Source organism: Vanellus vanellus (assembly GCF_965231255.1).
Source record: "Vanellus vanellus genome assembly, contig: HAP1_SCAFFOLD_49, whole genome shotgun sequence".
Classification (NCBI taxonomy): Eukaryota; Metazoa; Chordata; class Aves; order Charadriiformes; family Charadriidae; genus Vanellus; species Vanellus vanellus.
The window spans coordinates 1294218-1320567 of record NW_028126699.1 but is presented as its reverse complement, the minus strand read 5'-3'; the positions used below and the strand labels follow the sequence as shown (position 1 = coordinate 1320567).

The following is a 26350-nucleotide window of genomic DNA, read 5'->3' as shown; positions in this document are numbered from 1 at the left end:
CAGCAAAAGGAGCCCCCAGCCAGGCAGCAGCGCTGCAGAGGAGAGCTCAGGCAGCAGCAGCAGCACAGAGTGCAGCAACGAACAATGTGCAGGAGAAGGTTCTGGCGACTATGAGAAGCGTGTGTTTGGGAGGGTTTCAAAGCGCATCCGTTCGTCAGTGCAGCGCCTGGCCTACAGGAGCCGCATGGTGGAGGAGCTGGTGGGCGACCTCCTGGCTGTCTTGCAAGAGCGCATGTCCAATACTTTCTTCCCGGTCCTGCAGCCAGCCATCGGGGTGGGCAGTGCCTTTGAAGGTTGGAGTCCCCGTGGGCGTGATGCTGTGTACCGCCTGCTTGTGCCCCTTAAGCCCCCCCGTGGGCACGTCTTCCACCTGGAGCTGGGCACTGTGGCGGAGATGCCGGCAAAGAACTCCCGCGTCCACGTGGAGCTGGCGTGTACCTGCAGCAGGGATCAGCTGGTGGAGAACACGCCGTTCTACCTCCACCACCCCCAGGAGGAGGAGCTGAGGAAAAATCCGTCTGCCAGCCTCCTCAGCACCCTCTGCACCGGCTCCTACCTGGATGTGCACAAAACCGCCCAGTGGTTGCAGAACCTGGTGAGCTCAGCCTGGGAAGAGATGCCTCAGGCGCAGCACTACAGCATGAAGGTGCTGCCTTCCAGCCGCTCCTGCAAGCTGCAGCTGACGAACGCCTCCAGGAAAAGCCTCCTCGTTGACATCACATTTGGGGTGCGGCGAGGTGACTCAGACATCTTCCTGAGCAGCCAGGAGACTACAGAGGCCATCCTCACTACCAGCACAACATGGGTAGAGAGCTATGCAGTGGCAGAGGTGAAGTTCTTCAGGCATGTGGCCAGGCAGGCCCCACACGACACCTCCCACCTCAAATGCCTCCAGCTCTTCGCTGCTATCCTGCTGGGCACCGGCTTTTCCACCACTACCTTCAAGACAGTTGCCATGCACCTCCTCAACACCTTACCAGTGTCGAGCTGGAGCAGGAGGGAATTCCTCATGCGGCTGCAGGATATCCTGTGGTACCTGCGCGGCTGCCTGCACGACAAACGCCTCGACCACTTCTTCTTTGCGAACGAGAACATGCCCGAGGACATTGTCTTGCCCCCAGCCCTCCAAACAGCGGAGCCACTCAACCTCTTCCAGCACCTGCTGCATGACCCGGCTGCCCACGCCAAGGCAATGCGTGAGGCCGATGAGCTGCAAGATCGGCTCACAAGCCTGCTCTTCTACGGACACCGAAAGAGCTCCTCACGCACGGAGCTCTCTTAGTGTCCCCTAGATACTCCCCTGGGAGCTGGTGCTGCGGAACTGAGCACGCTGGGCACGCACAACACGCTACTCAGTTGGCTCTGGGGACTGCTGCCACACCTTTCCTCTGCAGCAGAACCGCACTCTGGGGAGTGGGACGCGATGCGGCTGGAGTCGCCCTTGCAAGGAGCCTTGCGACAGAGACTCCTGTTACCACGGACACAGCCACCGCCCTCTCCTTCGCGGAGCTTTACCCTGTACATAGATGTCAATAAATCATTTGTTTCACACACAGACGTGTGTCTGTGCGTGTGTGGGCATCAGTTTTGGGGGGAAGGCGGGCATAGGGTGCTGAGCGCTCGGCTGCCCCAGAGTGGCGGAGCGTTTTGCTGAAGAGCTGATGCGGTGGGCTCTGCTTTCACTGATTGTGGAGCTAAGGCTGCCACCTGTCTCTGCTCCTGCGCTCGGGCAATGGCAATCACTTGTCCCCCTCCACAGCTCTGCACATTACCTGGGTGGCTCCGTGGGTAGGGAGCCTGCAGTGCCTTCCTTGGGAGCCGTACACAAAGCACGCCCCGGTAGCCCGACAGCCCTTGGGTGACCCCCAAGAGGTGGCTAGGACCCTGCCCAAGTGGGGAGCCCTGTGCACAGGGAACAAGTGCCACGACTGCCGAGCAGGGCTCTGCCTCCAGTACAAGCACCAGGCTCATTCTCCATACCCTCACGGCACCTGCACAACCTTCACCCAGCACAGGTCACACGTGCAGCGAGGTTCCAGAAAGTTTTGGAGATGTCTCCAATTCAAGGCACCTTTAGGAGAAGCCATGGCCTGATGGCAGCTGCGTGGCAGGAGACCTGTACTCATACCTCTCTTTGGGACACCTGCTGTGGAAATCCAATGACCCTATATGGGCAAAGACTTGCAAGATCTCTGAGAACTGTCCCCTCAAAAGAGCTGCCTCTGTCTGAGGGCTAAAGAAGCCCAATGGGCGCCCGCTGCCCATCAGCCCAAGGGACGTGGCTTCTCCGGGCTCTCCCAGGGCCCTGCTCTTACAACACCCACTCTGGCCTTTTTTTGCAGCAGGCCAAGTCGCAGACAGCTCCTGCTCCCTGTCTCTCCTGGCAGCCGGCTCACAGCTGCCAATAACCTCTCCTCCAAGACCAAGGCAAGAGCAACGTGCCAGCTCTTCTCAGTAGCAACCTACAGGGGGTAGCGGGAGGTGCAGTGACTCACTGAGTGTCTGCCAAAGCCATCACTGCCCAAGTTACACCGCCAATTCACCTTCTAGAGTAGTGGCCACACACCCACGTTGCAGCTGCTGAGAAAAAACAGCCCCCTACTCGAGAGAAAAACCACCCTCTGACTCAAACCAATTGAACCCGCTCCGAGATGTCCTGTGTCTTTGCCTCTGCAACTATGGAGAGGACATGAGGAAGTGGGAGGGAGAACTGGAAGGCTGCTCTGACCTATGGTAGGCCATCCTACGGACCAGGTAGGAACTCCTCTGCTAATCGCAGGTGCTGTGGTCAACATTTGAGGTGCCCTGCCTCCAGCCAGGAGGAGGAGAGGGACAACTGGATTTATTGGACTGTGTGGATTTGATGGCCTGGCACGTCAGAGCCACAAAAGTATAAAGCCCTAGTGGGCACTGGTGCCCAGTGTAAAGATCAGCAGGTGCCAATTGCTACTGCCACGGTGCATCGACGGCAGTATCGCACCAACTGGGACTCCCTCATTCCCACCGACAGCTAGAGAGCCAAGGAGTGATCAGCAAAACTCGCTCACCCTTGAACAGCCCCATATGACCAGTGCAAAAGTCTGATGGGGACTGGAGACTAACAGTAGACTATTGTGGCCTGAATGAAGTCACACCACCTGGTCCTGAGGCACAGCTCCTCCTGGCGCCCCCATTACCAGGACTGAGCTGGATGTTCAAGGGTAAAGTTCCCTCTACTCATCACGCCACCGATGCTACCCTGGAGTAAGTCGGTTGCCTTAATCACACAGCGAGCTCAAACAGGAAACCCTAATTGCCCAGGAATGGTAGAAGTGATCACAAATTGGCCCGAAGGCAAGGTCTTTGGGATGCCACCGGAGGAGGTGGTGACATGTGCTGAGGAAGCTCCACCATATCATGAACTCTCATTCTCTCAGCTAATGAGAACCAGCATGTTCTGGTTACTGATGGGTCTTGTCGTACTGTAGGAAAGCATCAGGAAATATAAACCGCAGGGTTTCAGTAAAAAGGTGGGGAATCTTCCAATGATACAGATGGCCCCTAGGAGATCCTCCCCCCACCCCCATCCAGGACGCTGTACAGGGTAACTTCCCAGGGATTGAGCGACCTCACTTGAGAGAGAGAGGGTAAGTGACTAAGAAACATCCGTACGGTATAGGGCATGCGATTGAGTTTGTGACTGGTGCGCTCTTCTAAGGTATTAATATCTAGCGCCCTTGTGGTTTGTGTTGTCACTTGTCGGGATCATTTGTAACGTGCAATAGTGGATCCCGCTAATTTCTTTTAAACCACAATAGTGTAATCGCCATTGCACACACAGAACTTGCAATAGTGACATATTGGACCTGTGAGTGAAGTCCAAAGAAATGGTTAATTTGAACCTCTCAGTGAAGTCCTTTTTTCCTGTTTCATCACAGGCATGATGTCCGTCGGGGGGGTTGGCAGGGGCTGTGCAGGCGGGATGTCCGTCGGGGGGGCTGGCAGGGGGTGTGCAGGTGGGATGTCCGTCGGGGGGGCTGGCAGGGGCTGTGCCGGTACGGTGTACAGCAGGGGTTCGGTGGGGGCTGTCATAGGAGCCGGCAGGATCTCAGCCGGCGGAGTCTGGATGGGATCACCGCCTGCCATAGAGGCTGGCGGTGTCTGTGCGCGGTAGGAGCCGGCGGGGTCTCTGCCGGACGTTTCCCTCTACCACAGATCCAGACAATGAATAAGATCAAACCCTCAAAACTTAACAACCCAAGCACAACAATCAAAAGATTCCAAGGGTATTCCAAACTCTCAAAAACTGTTACTATTGATGACATTGGTATATACAAATTCTCAAGAGACATCCCCTCCTTTGCTAAATGGCCCGTAACATAACCCAATGCACAATGGTCAACAGTGGCCTCCCACCATCCCGAGATGGTCTGACCTCTGTGATTTTTGAGATGCCATTACATAGGTGACAAATAACGAAAAGATTACAAACGACCTGATAACAGAGCAAAACACCGCCACACAAAATAACAAGGCAACGTTTTTGAGTCCACACTGAGAAACGATAAGCTGCCCTAAAGGAGAGAGAAACAGCAATGAACTCCCACACAGCTCCCATAGCTCCTGACCTAAGTTTATACAAAGATAGCGGAGAACTCTGACCAGGTTCCTTCGAAACCATTCCAACAGAGTCATAGTGACTTTTCGAGGAATACAATCAAATCTTTTTAAAACTTCAACCCTTCAGAATTTTCCAATTAAAACCTACAGTTCTCCCAGCACTATGTAAATTAAGTGCAAAATATCACATTGAGTGCCAAACCCATTACAATACCACATTGGGTGCCAAATTTGTTATGGTTTGAGAGACCCATAACAATCTGTTGTCATTTAAACAATCATTCTATCACCTGATGACCCCTCCCCACCTGGGAAAGGGAAATCGGGAAAAACAAGAAAACCCGAGAGCTGAAGTATAAACAGATTTAATAGAATAAGATTAGATAATTAACATTAACAGCACTAAAGAACTGATATTGATCCCGACACCAATACAGAATATGCAAAGATTATACTCAGCCAATTCTATCAGTAGGAAGCTGTGCACTCCCAGCAGCAGACAGCAAATGTGGGACACTGCGAGTGCTACAGCTTCAGGAGGAAGGGAAGGCCTCAGGGCTCCGGCACCAGGGCACGAAGTTCTCAGGATGGCAGCCATCAAGGGAGAGAGAGAACTTCGCAGCAAACTTTCTAATTTATAATGAATGTGACGTTGATGGTATGAACTAACCCTGTTGGCAGCTTGGGTCAAGTGCCCGGGTCTTGCTCCTCCTCATCCCCGCACCTGGCGAGCTCTAAAACACTGCAACCTTGAGACCCACACACCACAGCTGGCTGTAAAGTCACTATTTTCACAAATTCAGACACTGGAGTCTTCTAAAAGTGCAGTTTTCCCAAGTGTTAGAAGAGAAATTAGTCCTGTGTCACTCAAACCAGGACAATAAGGTGTCCCTGAGCCCATCCCAGGCTCACGGTATCTAAGTGCGGATATTCCACTTGTGAGCACACAGGGCTGAACAACAATTAGTGTGATAGATGTGTTGTCCAGCACCCCCAGGTGCGCGTTGCTTGAGCGTGTTTACAGTCCTCCTCTCCAATCTTCTGTTACTTTCCCACATTCTACCCCCTCGCTCAAGAGACCGCTTCTCCTGGGGCTGTCGAAGTTGGAAATGTTCGTTCAAACGTGCAGGGTGTAATACAGAGTAATTTACAGAGGCATGAAATAAACACACGTAGCAAAATGAATAAACATCTCTACAGTAATGCTTTGAATCAGGTGTCCAATTCTTCCTGTCAAGAAATTAAACCCCTCAGCCAGCCGGGCACCACCAGTGGGTTGTTTCACTGGATGCATTATGTCCTGGAGAATTTTGCATGTCTTGCTTCATGCTGGCTGCTTCATCAGTTATGTTGGAACAATGTGTGTTTTCAAAGTCGAAGCAGCGTTTCTGACGTCGAGGGAGGAAACAGTCCACCATCAGTTGGGGTTGTGATATTCATTGGCAGATAACAGCCGTTACCTACTCAGGAGAGAGAGCAATGAGAGACATTAACACCAAAATCACGTAGCACAGTGTAGTTCTACAGTACAGCTGCTGGGGTTGGTATGCCACGGAAACAAGGTGCCAAAAGATCTGCAGCTGCTCATCTTCCCTTGATACAAAAAACAGATGAGTTAGTGACAGTAGAGGCTGACCAAATCTCAGTATTTGCGTGTTGGTGTTTCAGAGCTGTACCCAGGGCGTGCACTCGTAGCACAAGACTACAAAGCCCAAGGAGCCAACCTGTGACAGGGGAGAAAAGCAGTAGTGTCATCTCCTTCCAGTGATACAAATGCGTTGCTCCAGCTCCTTCAGCAACATTACTCCGGGTTTGATACCCTGATGTGGGGTAATTGCCCACACAGACTGGAGAGCTGTGGCGTGCACTTTTTCAGATGGAACTTCAATGGTATGCTGTATTTGCAACACTGTTCCAGTGCCGCCTCCTCTGGGTAAGATGCAGGTATTTGTCGAAGATACCTGAAATACAAGAACTCGAGAATCTGATATGAACAAGTGATGTCAAATAAGAGGAGAAGTTGGGGTGTAATGTAGAGTGCAGCCTTGTAATGCCTTGGACCAAAATTCTACAGGTGGTAAATGGGAGCACCTTCCTCACTCGGTTGCTGCACTAGCGATAAGCAATGTCCCCCATTATAGAGCTCTCACTGCCAACACCTTCCCACCAGGAGAAGGATGGTGGCAGATTCTCCCAACAGCTCTTCCTTGCACCACCTTCATACCTTTGTCAATAACTTTTTGTCAGGACAACCCGAGAGGTCCAAACACTCAGGGCACGAGGATGCTCAGGGGCAAGTCGCCAGTGCACACGTGCTCGAGCAGTGGCTGTCGCGCTGCTGTGCTGCACCCTGAGCATCCAGCCTGGCTGACACGCAGGTGCAGTCTCCAGGTGTCCAGCTTAGTGCTCCAAGGAGCTTCATGGCCAGAACTGCCCAATTAACACCCTGTTAATGATGTGCTCTGGCACTTCTACACCAAACTGAAACCACACAGCTCATGAAGTATCTGAGATGAAAACTAACGTCTCAAATTTCGTACTGGAGAGGAAGGACTTCCAAAAGTTTCCAACAGGGGACCCGCGGAAATTCTCCTTCTCGTTGCCACGTGAGGAGAGGCTGCGAGAGCTGGCACTCCTCAGCTGGGAGAAGAGAAGACTGGGGGTGGGGGTGGGTGGGGTGTCTTATCAATGTGTATAAACACCTGCTGAGAAGGAAACAAGAAGAGGGAGCCAGGCTCTGCTTAAAGAGCGTGCACTGAGAGGACCAGAGGAAAGGGGCACCAATTACAAGACAGGATATTCCAGCCGCACATGAGAAACCAGTATTTTAATCTTGGGGTGATATATTTTACTGGATCTAGATGATGCTCCTTGAGCAGAGGGGTCGGACCAGTCTCCACAAGTCTCACACAGTCTCCACAACCTCAGACACTCTGTGTGATTCTCTGCTTTGGTGAGACTCCTAAAGCCTTTGAACTAAGCCCTGATGCCCCCTGGAAAGGATTCTGGGACAAGGGATGATCCCAAACTCCTCCAATACCATTCATCACAAAACATCTGCCTAGTCCAGAACATCGTACGGCAGACACAGTCAGGAGAGAGAAAATATCCTTTTATTGTGGGTATCAAGTGCGGGAGCCCGGGAGTCACAGGGGTTCAGGCAGTAACAGGAAATCGGCACCTACAATGACAAAGTCAGAAGCACCGATAAACCCACGAAAGAAGAAGAGGCATGACGCGGTTCCCCTTTCCTTGGGGAACACAGCTGGCCAGGAATGGTTTATAGCCCAGAAGAGAGAGCGACTGCTGGCAGTGACTGTGGGAGGGCTCTGGCGCCTTATCCCCATGGGTAACACACTGAGCGCCCCGCGAGCGTACAGAGATGTGTCATGGCCCTGTGCCACACAGCAGCACTCCACGGGCAGCCCCTCGGGAGTTACTTCCAAGCCCTGCGCAGCGCTATCCCTCACTGTCCCTCGCCCGCGAGTTCGGCTGACCAAGAGCAGTGTCCGAGTGGTGAAAGATGGGCAGCAGAGCCTGGTACGCACCTGGGCTTCTTCACCTTCTAGACCTGCCTGATTTTTTTCCAGTCCCCCTCTTTTCCTGTCTTCCTTCTTTTCTTGTCTTGTTGGCATTCCCTCGCCTCTGCCCAGGCCTCCTTTCTCTTTCTTTTTCTTTGGTTTTCAGTTTCCTGGCAGGAGCCTGCAAACCTTTCCATCCCAGTGTGATTAGACAGGTAAAGCCAGGATCAAACGGAACCAGTTCTTGGTTTAACCAAAGCTGACTCATTTTACCTTTTTTCCTCTGAAAGGCTCTTTAGTTCTTCTGCACGTACCGGGGAGTCTACCGTGGTCTCTGGGGTGATAGGAGGCAAAGCAACAGGTGCCTAAAACAGGAATGTCGGCGTTAGCAGGTGGCATGGGATGGCCTGGAGTAGCAGGCGACTGTTTGGCAAATGGCTCCCTTGGCCCTGCAGAGAAGATCCCTTCGGCTGGTTTGCATCAGCCCTTTCTTCCAAGGGCCTCACTTTGGAACACAGTGTTCACGCGGGTGTGTGACACTCAGTTCGTTTGTGGGGGCCACTCAGCGGGGAGCCCGCAGTCCCCCTCGCGCCAAGAAAAGGCGTGCCCACGTCATTCTGCCGGGGTTTCTTCTGCCCTCCCAAGACAGAGCTCTGCGGATACCCCTTTGGTGCAATCCCACCTTCTGCGGTGGGAGGCCTTGCTTTGGAAATGTGTCTTCCTGTAGGTGTTTCCTTTGATGCCTAACCCATTTGAGAAACAATCTTTCCTCATTTAATTACAGTGTATCATTCTGGGGGATAAATAAACCCACACAAACCACATGAGATGGAATGCCAGGAAGAGGCACAGCAGCTACTTGGACTCCTCAGGAACTACCTTCCACACGAGACAGGTTGTCTCAGTGGTTGTGGAGCTGCCATACCTCTGCTGTTTCTGATCCCACCGCTGTGTCTGCCCCTGCTGCTTTCTGGAGGACGAGCAGAGAGGGCGGTGTGTCCAGGAAGGCTTTTGCCTGGTGCTCCACATCTGCTTTGCCTCCATGGCCATGTTGCTCTTCCAAAGGCAGCTCTGGAGAGCAAAAGCAGGTGCAGCAAAGTGACTTGTTGGAAGTGGGCAACAGCTAAAGCAAAACCCACCCGAAGCCCTACACCAGATTCCTGCTCAGGCTGTGACAACCCTCAGGGCCTCCTCATACCTGTGGGTCTGCCCACGGGTGCTGGCACCTTCTCAGCTGAGGGACTGGAAAGGCCAGCCATCTTCTTCCCAAAGACTTGCAGTTTTCAGTCAGAAACTCCACCAGCGTCTTCACCTGCACACATGACAGCCTTGGTTTCAGCGCAGGTGCCTGAAAACGTGTCGAGCAGCCTTTCCTACTCCTGACCCTTGCCTCTGCGCAGAAGGCTGTCGCCGCGGGGCTGCTCTTCCAGGTAGCCACCCCACCAGCGCTTGTTGGAGAAAGGGGGCAGCCAGGGACCTCTGCACAGCCAAGCTCTGATGGGCCAAGAAGGCTGCAGCTGGCTGGTCAATACAGCGTACCTTCTCAGACACCTGCAGCATGGCCTCCAGTGGGAGCAGGTCCTCATTGGGCGGGCTCAGCAGGTTTGGCCCAACGCAGATGGCCAGATTGCTGCAGCTCATCCTGCTGGTGGATGCGTTGTGGCCGATATGCTGGAGAAGGGACAGCAGCCGCTCGAGAAGGAGGAGATTTGCTGCAGGCAACTTGCCGGCCACCCTGAGGGAACAGGAACACAATGTTTAAAAAGTCAATGTTGCCCACAGCCGTCCCCGAAACTTGCACAAGGCAGGTGGGAGCCAGCGGCTGTGCTCTGCAGCTTTCCAGGTGCTCTCAGCCAGCGGTCAGTGCTCCTGCGCTTCAGGAAGCACGGCGTTGCTCCCCAGCTCCTGATTTCCCGCAAGCCCGGGCAAGGGAAGGCTCCCTGTCCGTGTGTTTTTCCTCAAAACCCAACTCCACCCCAGCAACACTGGGCTGCCAGGAAACACGGCTTTTTAAGGAGCCTGTCCCTTTGCAGGCAAGTCCCAGGCCTCTACCAGTTGCTGCTCAAAAGGCAAGCTGCTGGCCACACTTACGCTTTCAGCTCTTCCACCTTCTTGCTTGGCTTCTCCATGGCTTGCATCCAGTCCCCATAGAGGTCAACGACAAGGAGCTTGGCAGGGATGCTTCGGAGGAAGTCCTGCAGTGCCAAGAGCTCCAGGTGAGCCTTTGAACACTCCAGGCCAGCCAGGAGCTCTTCCAGCTGCAGGTCAGAAGCGCTCACCTTCAAGATGACGGCCAGCAGGAGCACAGGCTGGCTGCCCAGGTCGACATCTGCGCCGCTGTCGAGGGCCTCCTTCAGCTCCCGAACTGCTGTCCTGCTGGCAGCTCTCCAGAATATTCCCTCCATCGATGGTCCTTGTTGGTGCAGGATATTCAGGAGCTCCTGCAGAAGATGCAGCAGAACAGTTGCTTGGCTGAAGAGCTGCCTTCTAACAGCAGTGGCTGCGGCCAGAGCTCTGCCCCAGACCCGGCTGCCTGCCCCGCAAAGGGGCTGGGGCCAGAAGCATGAGCCAGGGGTGAAGAGCCCAATGCCCCGTCCTCGGCGCTCCTCGGGACACTGCCCCTCCGGAGCAGCCAGAGGGAGGGCTGGGGCCCCCTGTCCAGACTGGCTTACCTGGATGGGCTGGGGCAGCGTGCCATCATCCCCGCAGAGGGCTGCAAGGGGCTGTCCAAAGAGCACCCTGCGGCAGTCTGCCTGCCCGGCAGCCTGGGCAGCGAGCGGGATCCGCCGCAAAGCAAAGGGCCAGGGCAGCCCTCTCCTCCTCCTCCTCCCGGTCCCTCCTACCACAAAGGAAAACACAGCAAGAGCCCCTCAGTGGAGACCACTGGAGCAGCACTCTTGGAGCCTGCCCTGCCCTGCCCTGCCCTGCCCTGCCTGCAGCGCAGTGATGCAGCAGGACGGGCAGGGAGCCAACAGCTGGAACCGCCTCTGCTGCTCAGCGGCTCCAGCTTGGAGGCTCCTGACAGCCAGCGTGCCACCGGGACAGCCTGGCCCAGCCCTCGCCCTGCCCTCCACCAAGCTCTGCGCAGCAGCAGAGGCTCCATCTCCTCGGAGAACCACATTCAGCAGCCGCTGCCCAGTGAGTGTCCTTCCTCATCCAGGTGACGTCCTTCCTTGGGGGGCCAAACCTGCATGGCGACACTCAGGGGACAAGTGAGCAGAGCTCCTGCTGACTTCAGCCGAGGGGCAGAGAGCCATCTGCCTGGCTCTCGGGATGGAGCAGAGGCAGGCATCACCTCGAGTGCGCTGCCCTGCACGCAAGGGACAAATGTCAGGTGGGAGCGAAGGGACCTCAAGGGCTCAGCTCTCTCCTGCTCTACAGCGATGGGGACCGACTTGCTCAAGGCAAAGGGCAGCCGCAGCAGCATCCCATCTTCTGCAGAAGTGCTGGTTGCAGGAGCAAAGGTGCCTTTCCTCACCTTTTTTTCCAAAACTCACCTTCCGAGTGGCAATATCCCCCTTCTTTGCCAGAAGGGACTGGCAGAGGCCCTTGCTTGAGATCATCCTGCAAGAACCAGGCTGTGCTTAGAGAGCAGCCCTGCAGCAGAAAGGGCCACCAGCGAGCTGCCACCCGGCACCAGCAGCCTGAGCGTGGCAGAGCTGGGACTGTCAGCCCTGCCAGACTCTCTGCCCCGTGCAGCAGGTTTCCTCCCAGCATTGCCAGCAAGGACGTGTCAGTGTTCCTGGTGGCTCGCCAACCCTCTCAGCTCCCCAGGTGGCACCTTGGGACCCTCCCGCAGAAGCTCACCCCACTCGCCAGAAATGCCTGGCACTCCAGCACAGCGAGAGGCGGGTGAAAGGCAGCCACTCTCACCTTTGCCTGGCCCTCGATCAGGGTCTCCAGGCTCCTGGTGCTTAATGTCCTCCACTGGGCAAGAGAGAAGGAGTGGAAGAAGGTGAGAAGCGATGCCTCTGCTGCTTGGCTGGAGGAGCAGCGCTCAGGGGACAGAGCTGAGATGAGAGAGACACTCACAGCATGGCAGTTGCTCAGCTTCTTCTCTAAGAGTTTGAGGGAGGGCATTCGCGTCACCCGGGCTCTCTTCACTCCACCTGGTGGCCTATGCAGCAGAAGAGAGAGAAAGAGTGAGCCCCAAGCCACCTCTTCTCTCTCCAGTGAAAGGGATCCTGACCCTCCCTGGGTACCACCCCAGCGCCAAGCAGAGAACAGAGCTGCCTGCAGAGCTCCTGCCTGCCAAGCACTCCGCCCTACTTCTCCCTCTTCTCCTCCTTGCTGTAAACAGAGGAAGAAGAGGCTTTCCGTTCCCGCTCATCCCCCGTCTGTCCAAGAGCTGCCCACAGCCATGCAGAGCTGTGTTCGCCCGTACGGATGCACCTGGAGCATCCCCTCAGCTTACCCCAGTAGCGTGTCCACCCACAGCTCCTTCACCATGCATGAGCTGCAGAAAGAGAGGAGAAACAGCGTCAGGCCCCACTGACCCCTAGCCCGTGGGCAGAGCGGGCACCTGCACAGCCCTGCCCTGTGGGGAGGGACACAGTGGCAGGATGAAACCCCGTGGGGCAGGACAGAGGCGCTGCCAAAGCCCTGGCTCCCTCTGTCATGCCAGAGCAGCTGCTTTTGGCCTTCCCTTCTGGTGACCAAAAGGTGACCAGGGGATGCAGGACACAGAAATGCCCCCACCCCTCTCCTTCCAGCTGCCTGCAGGCCCACCCCTCAGCCCCCACCCAGCCAACCCGGCCTCCCTCCTTCCCTGCCGGTGTACTGCCTGCTCCCTGCCCAGGGTCTGCACGGCGGCCAGAGGCCCTTCACAGTATGGCGTGAGCATGGTAGGGATCCTCTCCTGCTTCTTGCCAGCCCTGACTGCAGCTGCCAGACCCCAGAGATGATGGGGGCCAGCACCGCCCTGCACCGCCCAGCCCGTGGGATGTGGCATCACAACTTACTTGAAAGTGGCAAGGCAGTAGCCTGTGGGCCAGACAAGGATGAGGGAGTTGCTGTCCTCGCTGCTGCCATCCTCGTCTTCTTCTTCCTCCCCCGCTGCGTCTGTCCTCCTGCTCAGCACCCACAGCTGGTCCAGGGCCAGGCAGAGCTGTGGGCGCATGCTGGTGCCATGTCTGCTGAGAGGAGAGGCAGGCAGTGAGCTGGAGGTGGCCTCCTCAGCCCCTGGCCAAAGCCCTGTCTCCACCTGCCCTTGGGTCGGACACCACAGGGCCTGGGGCTGGTGGCAGGGTGTCCGTGCCCTGGTCCCAGGGCCGGGGATGGGGCAAAGGCAGCCGGGGTCTCAGGGGCTTACTGCCGCTTGGCGATCACCAGTTCCTCCTGCAGGAGGAGCAGGCGCCTCTCATTCCTCTTGCGGCCCCGGGTCAGCTGCACGCCTGTGCTCAGCACCGGCTCAACGTCAGTGAGAGCCTCCCTGCAGAGCAGAGAGTGGGGGGCATGAGCGCTGAGGGGCCCCGCTGTGCCCCCGTGTCCCTCCTCTGTGGGGGGAGCCCACCTGGGCCTGCAGCAGCAGTTGGCCTGGCCCATCCCGCCCAGGCCAGGAGGACCGTCACGGTGTGCAGCGCTGGCTGACACCAAGGACGTGGGCCAGTGTGCAGGAGCGTGGCTGGGAAGCTGGTGCCAGTGGTGGTGCCTGGGCAGCGCTGCTCGGCTAGACCCTGTCTCCTCCAAACGCCGCTCTGCACCAGCACAGCTGCGTCCTGCCGCACTGGTGGCTGTTGGCTCCAACAGACCAACGTTCCGACCCCAACTGAAACTTGGGGGGGGAGCTGGGGGCGGAGCTGGGCTGGGGGTTCTCTCCAGTAGGGCCATGTCTGTCTGGCACTGGGGAGCCCAGGGGTGGACGCAGCAGAAGGTAAGCATCACCTCCCTCCACCTGCTGCTACGGCTTTGCCTATTGCAGCCCAGGACACAGTTCACCTTCCTGGCCCTGAGGGCACTTTGCGGGCTCCAAATCGGTCAGCACGGGGTCCGCTGTGAGCCCAGGTGTCCAGCTGGGTTTCCCCAAGCATATACTGGTGCAAGGGCTCGTTCCTCCCCGCGTGCAGGACTTGGCTTTTCCCCTTGTTGAACTGTACGAGGTTCCCGCCAGCCCCTTTCTCCAGCCTGTCAACCCCCTCTGCTTGGCAGCACCACCCTCCAGTGCATGAGCCTCTCCTCCCGGTTTTGTGCCACCTGCAAGCTGTCTGAGGGGGCGCTGCCCCATCCTCCACATCACTGAATGCCAACAGGACCCACATCATGCAGCGCAGGGGGTTGCAGACATGCACCTTGATGTGGCATGACTTCTCACAGAAGGTTCAGAAATTTAGGGGAAAAATCCATGTGATTTTTTTATTATCTATACAGTGCTTCCCCTTTTTATTCATTCAAGCTATTAAAAGGTGTTCAAACTGTCTCATTTTTCATTTGAACATCACGTCTCTTCATAGTTCTGATGTTATGTGGAATATCGGATCGGGTTGTATTCTTGCATAGATCGTTAGACAGTAGGTAGCCGAGATTATTCAATAGTAGGTAGCAGATTACCTGCATTAGTTGTGCTAACAGCAGTGGCAGGAGGTTGCATTTAGTGCCTGAGCCAAAGGATAAAAATCCAAGGGCTCCACTGAACTCAGTGGGCTTTTGATCAGTAGATTGAATTCGCCACATTCAGAAAAAGAAAAGGTACATGAGAAAGGCGTGTTCTACCTGGACTGTCACAATGCATGTTTTAGGAGGTATGAAGCTAAATTATTCTAGCCCTTCCCCTCACCCCCTTCCAAAAAACACAAAGCACTAGAAAAAAAAAAAAACAAACAACAACAACTTTCAGAGCAATGGGGCTTCTAATAGCCAAGTAATTTTCTCCATATCATTCCCATTCAATGAGCCACTTTGTCTGCTGGGTACCAACGTAAGACTCTTCCAGGAAAAAGTAAACAAAGAAAAAAACTTGTTGCACAGGCAGTTACCCCTGCTATGCTATGGAAGATGCAGAATTCCTCCCTCATCCAGAACCTTCCACCTACACGCAAAACCGTGCTGACGTTTTCCTCCATCTCAACAACTCGCAGGTGCCTCTTCCCTGGGAAAGTCTTTCCTCTGTCACGCTGTGGGGATGGCTGATCATAGGCAATGCAAGCCCCAAGCCTCAGCCGCCATCTGAGGCCACCATCCTCCTTTGGCCATGAGCAACAGCTCAAATTCCTTTTCAGCTTTAGCACAATCTATTCCCGAATAGCCACAGTTACTAAAAGCTTTCTGTGTCCTGGATTGGTGGTTTGCAGGACCACCTCCTGGCTCCACGTGAGCCAAGGCTAGCGACAGCTGGATTTCAGGGAGGTCATTCAGGTTTGATCCTCTGTCCCCCGAACCACCCCCACAGGCCCAGCAGCACTGAAAGTCACAGCGGGCTGCGTGTGAGCAACCTGCTCCACTGGACTTTTGCCTCAGTCTTCACTGGCAAAGACTGCAGCCACACTACCCGTGAGGCAGAAGGCAAAGGCAAGGACTGGGAAAATGAAGAACTACCCACTGTAGGTGAAGATCAAGTCTGAGACCACCTGAAGGTGCACAAGTCCATGGGATCTGATGGGCTCCAGGGAGACCTTAGAGCCCCTTCCAGTCCCTAAAAGGACCCTACAGGAGAGCTGGGAGGGACTTTTTACAAGGGCATGTAGTGATAGGATGAGGGGGAATAGTTTCAAACCGGAAGAGGGTAGATTTAGATTAGATATTAGGAAGAAGTTTTTCACTCTGAGGGTGATGAGGCTGCCCAGGGAAGTTGTGGAGGCCCCATCCCCGGAGGTGTTCAAGGCCAGGTTGGACAGGTGGAGCAACCTGGTCTGGTGGGAGGTGTCCCTGCCCAGGGCAGGGGGGGTGGAACTGGATGATCTTCAAGGTCCCTTCTGACCTAAACCGGTCTGTGATTTTCTGATGATAAGGAAGGAGCAAGACAAAAAGGAGGATGGGTACAGGGAGTGAGACATACAGGATGAGAGAGAAAAAGCAGGACAGGGAAGAGGCCAGAGAGACTGTGAAAAACAGAGGGATGCAGAGCGGGACAAAGAGACAGAGAATGAAAGAAACATCAATGTGCTTCAGGACAGAGACAAAGAAAGAGAAAAAGAGGAGCAGGGAGCAGGACAGAGAAGGAACAAGAAAAAAAAAGGGACAGGTAGAATGGAAGAGAAAGAGAGGGGCCGGAGACTAGAGCAGGGGCAGGCTGCAGGATACAAGAATCGCCAGATGAAGAGAGGTACAGGGAAGCAAAAGAGTGACACCAGCAAGTGAAAGGCCGGGAGGCACAGCCACAGGGAGGGACCCGGACGTGGCAGAGGGGCGACACAGCCCCAGGGGCACAGGACTCAACGCAGTTCCTGCTCTTGGTGCTACCAGCAGAATTTGACAGTTCAGGCGCTTCTGTCTCTGCCTCTCTCAGCTCTTACAACACGAAGCTTCCGAGAGACACAGCCTCGCACATGCATACTCACACTATATGGCCGTACCATACTTTTGGTTACGGATATGGACCCCACGGTGCATGTTGCGATCAGGTCTGCTGAGGACCACTCACAGGGACCCTTCCTCACCTGGAGAGGGCGGCTGTCTCTTGTCTGCAGCTGGGGGCAGCTTCCAGCTCCATCCCCTTTGTGTCCTTCTCCAGCAGCTTCACCTTTTCTGATCAACTTTAGCCGGAGCCAGAGGCAGCCACCAACATCCCAGGGGGAGGGACGGACAACCGAGCCCTCAGCGCGGCCTCTGGGAGAGGGAGAGAACGGCGATCCCCTCAGCCGGCCCCGGGCTGGAGCCCCTCCTGCTGCAGGAGCTGCTGCAGACACCGCTCCTTCCCCGCGCGGGCGCTGACAGCACTGCGTTACCGGGGATGGAGCGCGCCCGAGGCCCAGCTGGCTGCTGCCAGGACCAGGCCGTGGGGCGGCCTGGGGCTGCGGGACAGCCCTCGGGGGAGGCGCTGGGGCCGGGACGGCTGCAGGGGGCGAGCGGGGCCGGGGCGGCTGAGGGGGGCTCAGGGGGTCGGGGGGCCCGCTGCCTCTGCCCGGCTCTGGCTGAGCGGGACCCCATCGCTGCGGGCGGTTCGGGGCGGCCCCAGCCCTCCCCTCAGCCTGCGGGGCCACGGCAGCTGCCGGCGTGCCCCGGGAAGGAACATGGCCGCCGGGCAGCCCCGTGCCCCGAGACTACAGCTCCCGGCATGCCCCGGGGCGCGCCTGCTCCCAGCATGCCCCGCGTGCACTTTCCCGCCCTCGGGCCCTGCGGGACACCGCCCCCGCCCCCCGCAGCAGCCATGGCCGCCTCCCCGGGGCTGCCCCGGCCCAGGGCCAGGCCCCGGAGCCCCGGTGGGGCCGGGAGGAGGGGCGGGAGGGAGGGGGAGAGCGGGGAGAGGGGTGGGATGGGGCGGTGGGGTGGGGTGGGTGGAGAGGGGCGAGAGATTAGAGAGGGGGGGGAGAATACATAGGGGAGAGGGACGGAGCAGAGAGAGAGGAGGGGGACAGGGAGCGGAGAGGGATGGAGGGAGGTGTGAGAAACGCGCTCACTGTATTGAATTTTAGTCCGGGGCAAATTCGGTGGAGCAAAGAATATTTACTACAGCGCTGGGAGTTACACGGGGGATTTCTCCTCCTGTGGCTCATTTTTCCCTTTACAACCGCTTGTCTTTATTTCGTATTCCTTATAATTATTCATGTTTCTTCTTGGAACATAGTTTGCATAATCAGTGAGTTTTGGGAACACGACCCACCCCCAAATACATAATCAATGGCTTCTTGCAATGCAGCCCACCCCCGAGCACGCCCCTCCCTTCCAGCGGCGCAGGCGCTGCGCTGCCTCAGAGGTCTCCCGGTGGTCGTCGGAGGGAGGCTCGAAGTCTTTATCACCATGTCCTTCTTGTGGCTTCTTCATTCCTTACACTCCTGTGGTTGCCCTACCCAACCACACTGCCCGTTGTTCTGCAACGGTTCCGTACTTCCAACTGTTGCTCTCGTCTGACATCCTGTGTAACACTATCCCTTTCCCAAACACACAGCGAGCACAGACCCATCTTAGCTGAAGCCATAGCGAGCACACATTCATTTGAGCTGAAGCAAAATTTTTGCCAAATTACTTATTACAATTCCACCCTTTTTATCATCTAATTTTGCTGAAGTGTTTTACATCTATCTCGCAGGATTCTTCCATTTTAGCAAGAATTTGAGTGGCTTCTTCGAGGTTTTCTTCTTTCTTGGTTTTTCTCAAGCTCGTGATTTTCTGAGGAGTGGCTGCCACTTGCAGTCTTTGGACTACACTGTGAATTAATCTTATGAAACGGGGTATTTAAACAAGGCAGAAATAATAAACTTTCAAAAGGCACACAGCAGAATCAGTCTTAATTTCTTCCACCAAGCGATTTTCAGTAATTCATTTCACCAACTGGCGTTTACCATTGAATTTCTTTTTTGCACCAGCATGTGTTATTTTTTGGATATCAGCAGCGATTTCTCATACTGCCTTTTCATTATCATCAATTTTTAAACAACAATCAGGTATGTTAAATTTTCTACACACCTCTCCTTTTACTGCTCGCAGATAGTCTAGTGCGAGCCGATTCTGGTTGACTGCCGCCCTTGTCCGAGTTTGTTGGTGGGTTAACAGTTTTAGTCCTGAAGCCGTTTTGTTAGTGATCAGCTCAACTACTGCTTGTAGTCTTATAATTTGATTCAGCATATAGGTGGGGGTTTATATCCCCAGCTACCGTCTTGGGCCCACGTGGCTGGTTTGTGTGTCCTGGTTGAATTATTCTCAAGGTGCCGGTCTTTCTTCAGTGAGGTGGTAATTCTGGGAATGCCCAGTTTTTACATATCCAGAAAAACACATCCAGTGCCTGCCAAAACTCTTTCATTGTATCTTCTACATTTTCTTAATATTGTGAGCTGTTTTTCATTCCTGAGAATGGATTCATACCCTCCTTCTTACGTTTAAAGAGACTATTTTTTGGTACCCGGGTGTCATGGTTTAGGCCAAAATCCGCTACTGGGGACCTGGGGGACCCCAGATGGGACCGACAGAATGTTTTCATTAATTAAGAAACGAAGTTACTGAACAAAATTGGTTCTGTTTTACCTCAAACCAGGACACCGGGTACAATTTTTGGTTTCGTTTTGAAACGTTAGGTATGACTTTGATTTTCTAGGAAACCAAGTTTGGGTGAAACTTGAATCTATTTTTAAGACTTTATTTTTTACATGGGGTCTCCCCCATTCGATCTGAAAAGTTCCCCCCCTCCCAAGTCAAACAGACTTTTTCAATTACTGTGGAACTTATCACCCACTCGTTAGGCCTCCTTTTTTTTTTTTTTTTTTTTTTTTTTCTCATGGTGAGGGTATAATTCCATTCCAGGATTTCAATCGGACTCAAACTTGCACTTCTCCACAGCCACTCTCCAGTCATTAAAGGTCCCCCCACAGACTCAGCAGTCAGTCACATTTAATTCCTTAGCTATGTCTGTTGCTAGATTTAAAAACAAGTTTTGCCCAAGAGTGGGGAATCCTAACTCTTTTGGTAACTGTTTTTGCAGCTTCTGGTATATGCTCTCGTTTTGTACTTTTAATTTTTTTCTTCTCTGTTTTGTGACCTTTGTCACGCTCTTCACTAGTTCTTCCTTCACCATATCTTGTACTCCCTCTTTGTCTTTGTACTCCCTTTTTGTCCCTCAGTGAAGCAGAACCTTTTTTTTCCTTTTAGGACACCTTACTCCTAATCTTGTTCCACCTATTCCTAAATTCTGTCCAACCCAATATTCTTGTCCGCCGTATTTGCACACTTTTAAACTCTCACGGGTATAACACTGGTGATTGATATGCGTGTGCACGGTCATAGTGTAAAAGGACTATCTACCCCAGGAGACCGTCTGAGAGCACTTCCGGCATTCGTCACCAGGTACTAGAGATACCACTAGTGATAATACCACTGGCAGTGGAGGTCCAGCATGGCTTATACTCCTACCTCTCGTGCCTATTGGGGTGCCTCCAACAGCCGAGAAATAGTTCTTCTTGGCAGCGAGTCCAGAGGCCAAGCTGGTCTTGCCCTCCATCCTCTTTAGTTCGGTATCTCTGATTCTTGTGGCACAGTAGGGTTTTTTTTTTTTCGGTCCTGGAACTCGTATTGGAGTTGATATTTTAAGGATCTATAAACATTCTGGTTGGGTCGGTCCACATTACGTAATTTTCTGTGGATTCTGCAACAATAATATCTAATCTACTTACACTTATCTATTGGGGTATACTCACATCAGATCCACTAAAGATCGAAGACTTGGGAGAGGTACTGCTCCTGTCTGCCACGGGGACCTAAAATGACCTTATAACAATTATTATACTTAAACCGTATATACACGCAACAATTACAATCGCAGCAAAGTAGGGTCGAAGGGGTTGGATGCCACTCTAGTCCGAAGGCACTTTCAAGGCTTTTGCTGTCTGTTGCTCTCATGCAGCAGCACTGACTCTTATGCATCTTCTGAAAGCTCTCCAGGGCTTTTTCCTGTCAAAGCAAAAACACCAGACTTCCTTCTCATGGTTAATTTCCATATGCATACTTCGAATCTGTATAGATAATGCCTTCTTTTCTCTGGAGATAATCTAAAGCTCTCTTCAGAGTGTATAGTTCACAACTCTGGGTTGACTAATTCGCTGTTAATCCTCCTTCTTCAATTACTGCTTTTTTTTTTTTTTTCCCCCGATTGATGATGACATAACTACTTGCTCTCTTTCCATCTATACATCAGGAGGAATCGTCTATAAAAAAATTTTTGGATATTTTTGTTGTTGTTGTTGTTTTTGGTTTTGTTTTTGTTTTTATAAATATATATAGGGCATCAGTGTGTTTATTAGGTCTCCTCTTATCCTGGTTTGGTAATCTATAAAGTCTAAACAATCATGTTCCATCTCCCCACTTGTCTGTCTATACAAGAATTGTGAAGGATTCGTGTTTCCGTCTACTATGAGGGTCAAATCATTCTTTTCTATTAAAATGGTTTCGTACTTCACAATTCTGGAATCTGTTAACCACCGGCCAGTCTTCTGAGATAAGATAGTTCTTACAGTGTGTGTGGGGGTATGTACAATTAGGGTTCTTCTGGAAGTTAATTTTTGGCTTTTTTCTACTGCTGTGGCCACTACTGCCTGTATGCATGTGGGCCACCCCCAACATACTGGGTCTATTAATTTTGAATAGATATGTCACCGATTTTCTTTCTCCAATGCATTCCTGCATTATGACTCCATGCACTATCCATTCTTCCGTGTTTACAAAAAGCTGAAACTTTTTTTTTTTTTTTCTTAGGGAGGGGAGGGCTAAAACCAGGGCTTCTATTAACTTTTGCTTTAATTCTTTAAATTGCTCTTGTTTGTCTTCTGTCCACTGTATTGGACTGTCTTTTACAAGTTTGTCATACAGAAATTTTATTGATTGAGTGTACCCTTTAACCCATAATTTACAGTACTCTAGTAACCTTAAAATCTTCTTTATTTCTCATTTCATTCTTGGGACACTTAATGCTGTAATTCGTTCTGGATTGATCTTTCTTTTTCTTTCACTAATTAGATACTCTTTCTTTTGTACAAACTGCAGTTTTGTTGTTGAGACTCTTAATTCTTGTTCTTCAAAAAAAAATTCAGCAAACGTATCGATGTCTCCTTCTGACTTTTTGCTCTCTCTCTTGATACTAACAGGTCATTTACATATTGCAAGATTCTTACTGCGGGTTCTGCCTGGAACTGCTCTAAAATTTTCTCTAGTGTCTGTTCAAATAGATTTGGGGATTTTGTGAATCCTTGAGGCAGGGTGGTCCAGCGGAGTTGCTGCTTCTTCCCGGTGTCTGGATCTTCCCATTCAGAGGCAATTTCATAATACAAGATTTCTCAGCTCCTGAGTCTACTAAAAAGGTGTAAATTTCCTCCTTGGGGCCTAATTTTAAATTTATCAAGGGCTCACTAATTCTTTCTTCCCCCAGGAGGTAGAGCCTTTGACACCCTTAATTGGTAGTGTATTCTTCCTGTTGACGTAACACTCATGGATCTCTCTCTCGCCTGGGACACTCTTTCTTAAAATGTTCTTCCTGCCCACAATAGTAACACTTTCCGCCCTCTGGGGCTCCTGATTTCATTCATATGGGCTTTTCTGAGTGGTGGCAGATGGGCTCCTTGTATCTTGTATGGTCTCATCCCTGGCCCCGGATTCTGGAGCGCTTTAGTTTTTGTTATTTCTTTTACAGTCGCTACCATTAGTTTTGCTTTTGCCCTCTGCTTCTCTTCATCGTGCCTCACATGTATACTTTTTGTGCTTCTCGTAACAACTCATTGATTCTTCTCTTATGCCAGTTTTCCATCTTTTTCATTTTTTTTTCTTAATATCTGGCCAGGCATGGGTGACAAAATTTACTTTTTAATAATTCCTGGCCAGCCACAGTCTCTGGGTCAATCTTAGAAAACTGCTGAATATTCCTTCGGAGCCTCTCCAAACACTCCGTCGGAGATTCCTCTTTCCCTTATTTACTTATTAAAAGTTTTGCTCACATTTGATCCCCTCAGGGCTGCTTCTTTAATTCCCCTTATAATTAACGTCTGATAATTAGACACGTTTCTTCTTCCTGCGGGGTCATTTTGATTCCAATCAGGTCTTCGTAGGGGTAACTTTTGGTCCCCCACCACTCTATGAACATTTTTCCTTTCTCATATTCTCATCCCTGATAAACAAATCATTTGTCTGCCTTCCGGGGAGAACAAAGTTCCCATGATGGATTGCATTTCTTCCCAAGTGTATACATTTGGACTTAAAAATTGGTCTAATTGTTCTGACAAACTTAGGAGATCTTCCAACAATTTCTTCATTTCTTTTTTAAAGTTCCTGACTTCCGTACTGGTTAAGGGCACATTCACAAATCCTGCCCCATTTTGAACTCCTGGCATCGGGACCTCCCGTAAAGGATGCAGCCCGATTGGTTCCGTCATCTTCTCATTTTCTTCCACTATGGACCTCCCCACTTCCCGCCTCCATTTCCTCTGGCTTTCCCTTCTAATGGGGACCTGAGGCTCTCTCGTGCCTTCCGGAGGGTCCGGGTTATATGGGGAGGTAAGTATTCGAGAGGATCCCAGACTGGTCTCTGGTCTTCCTCCTTCTCCTTTTGTATCTCCCATTTTAAAACCCCTGCAGCTCCTTTCCAACACGCTGCATATTCACGTTCTTCTGGATCAAATGATTCTTTGGAGTTAATGTATACATTTAGTGCTTGACACAGCTGTCCCTCTATAGAATCATACTTTGGCCAATACAGCCTGTCTGGCCTTATGGGCTCTTTTGTCCATTTAAACATACAATATATAATCTTCTTTCCTTTATCCTTACCCCGGGTGCAGGACTCTCCTTCCTGCCCTCATTGTAACAACATCCTCCCAAATGGACTGTCCAGAGGTATTCCTGGAATTTCCCTTAAATTCCTTTTTACTTTTCCCTTGTCCCATTTTTTCCCCCGGGGGATCTCTCAACTCCAGCCTTTCGCTTCGTCTCTTCACCGGCCGGTCTCCTCGCGGAGATACGGAACCGCGGTTAGAAAGACTCCGCACTCGCTTCTCAGATCTAGTCCGTGTCTCACTCACACCACTCTCAATCCCCCGTCACCCAGCAGCCCGAGCAATACTTAACAGTCAATTTTCTTACCCGGGTCTCGTGCACAAGTATTATCGGCTGCCGTGGTTATCCCTGGGACCCCTCTTGTGTCCACGAGCCCCTTCACCGGGCTGTTGCCGCTGGTCTGTCACCATGGGCAGGGAGAACACAAGGATTGCTGAAATCAGCAGTGGCGCGCTGTCCCGGTCTACTCACCCATCCAAGGCTCCGAACGTGGGCTTCAGTTATCCCGGATGAGCCCCCAGATTGTGAGAAATGCGCTCACTGTATTGAATTTTAGTCCGGGGCAAATTCGGTGGAGCAAAGAATATTTATCACAGCGCTGGGAGTTACACGGGGGATTTCTCCTCCTGTGGCTCATTTTTCCTTTACAACCGCTTGTTTTTATTTCATATTCCTTATAATTATTTATGTTTCTTCTTGGAACATAGTTTGCATAATCAATGAGTTTTTGGAACACAACCCACCCCCAAATACATAATCAATGAGTTCTGGGAATGCAACCCACCCCGCAATTTACATAATCAATAAGTTCTTGGAATGCAGCCCACCCCTGAGCACGCCCCCTCCCTTCCAGCGGTGCAGGCGTTATGCTTCTTCAGGGGTCTTCGTGGTGGTCGTTGGAGGGAGGCTTGAAGCCTTTATCGCCATGTCCTTCTTGTGGCTTCTTCATTCCTTACACTCCTGTGGTTATCTTAGCTAATGACACCACCCTTTGTTCTGCAAATTTTCGGTAGTTCTAACTGTTGCTTTCGTCTGATATCCTATTTAACACTATCCCTTTTCCAAACGCACAGCGAGCGCACACCCATCTTAGCTGAAGCCATAGCGAGCACACATTCATTTGAGCTGAAGCAAAATTTTTGCCAAATTACTTATTACAGAGGGGAGAGTGATAGAGGGAGGGTGAGAGAGAGAGGGACAGGACAGGACAGGACAGGGATAGAGGGAGGGAAGAGGCATGGAGGGGAGAGGGAGAGAGGGAGGGGAGAAGACAGAGAGGCATTGGCTTTTAATTTTAATTTTCACTGGAGACATTCTGTAAGAATAACTTCACAAGTTTTCTGTTTAGCCCCAACCCGTGCTCTGTGCGGCAAAGCAACGCGCTTCTTTACCTGAGTTACCTAATTTTTGATGTATCCATTCCCCAACCAATACGACTCAGGATTTAAGGTGATCCCTACTTTTATTTTCCTTATTCTGGTCAAGTCATGCACCTTAAGGTTCCACTTTGTGTCTGGTTTACTGTTCTTGGTGTGAGCTTTCACCCATCCCATACTGAATGGTGTTTTTCTGGCTACATCGAGTGAGAATTGCCAATCCTGAGTTCTCCAAACTGGAGATCTGTTTCCGGCCCAGTTCAGGGTTACCCATTGACGGAGGTGTTGGGTGACACTGGCCCACGCAGTGTAGAAGCCTACATAGATGATTTTTGCTCCTTTCTGTGCTGCTCAAACAACTGCTCCTAATTCTCCCACTTGTGCACTGCCCTCACCTCCTTTTATTATTTGTCTGCCAGTGCTGATGTTTAATGCAGTGGTCTTATAGTGCCATTTACCGTTTATCCTTTTTGCTGATTGAACCAACCGTTTTCTGTTGGTGTTCCCTCCGTGAGGGGCCGTGCATCTAAAAGGTGGTTGTAACACTAATGGATCTGCCTTTATAGGCAACTGTAATTGGGAAAATTTCATATGTCCTTTGGTTAACTTCATTTCCTGCACAATTCCTGTCCTTAGGCATACCATTTTATGACCCCTTTCACCACCGGCGCCCTACGAGGTTGAGCTGCGTCAGACGGGTGAGTGAGGGTCCCTGCCAGGCTTAGCAGGGCTGGGGCCAGCAAGCACACCCTGCGGGATGCCAGGATCTCCTTTCCCCAGCAGAGCGGCAGTGGGGGTCCTGCAGCTGCCCTGCAGCCTCTCCACTCTGCCTGTTTGGCTCTGCACCAGCTGCAGGCTCAGCTCTGGCTGGAGAGGAGCAGGAGCAGGAGAAGGTGCCTACAGCCCTTTCCCTCCTGGGTGGCCCCATGTCTCCCCCGATGGCCTCAGCCCCCCTCTGGGGTCTGGCGGGGCTCTTGGGTGGTGGCACTGGGTGGCTGTGGCTGGGGAGCGTGGTCCCTCCTGCAGCAGCTTTGGGGAGCCATGGGGGTGGCGTGGAAGTGTCAGTGCCCGTTTGGCAGCTGGGCCTGTCCCCGGGGGAGGTGGGAGGGCTGTCCCGTGCCCTGGGCTGCTGCCCACTTTGCGCCTGTCTCTGGCACGTGCAGGAGCAGATGGCAGAGGAGCCCCCGGACTTCCCAGTGCTGCTGGTGCATGGGAGCCTGGAGGAGTTGAGGGGAGGGCTGTGCCCCCGGCCGGGGACTCGCGGTGTGTCCCAGCCCGGCTGGCTGGTGCCACCCCAGTGGCCCTGAGCGTGGGGCTGGGAGCTGGTGGGGCTGTGGAGTGGGAGGGTGTTCTGCGGTTTGGGTGTCTCCTCACAGCCTGGGGGGCTGGGGATAAGGAGCTGTGTCAACACAAGATGGGGCTGGTTTGTGGTCCCCCAGGAACTGTGGGGAGGAG

General features: G+C 52.7%; 1 protein-coding gene across 1 annotated transcript; it reads left to right on the top strand.

Moving 5' to 3' along the window:
- Window positions 1-184: 184 nt before the first annotated feature.
- Window positions 185-26202, top strand: LOC309685834 (inositol 1,4,5-trisphosphate receptor-interacting protein-like 1; the record flags this gene model as incomplete). Its single annotated transcript, XM_082501540.1, has 3 exons — window positions 185-1196; window positions 25532-25593; window positions 26059-26202. 3 exons carry the CDS (start codon window positions 185-187, stop codon window positions 26200-26202), a joined length of 1218 nt encoding a protein of 405 aa, XP_082357666.1.
- Between the last annotated feature and the right edge of the window lie 148 nt (window positions 26203-26350).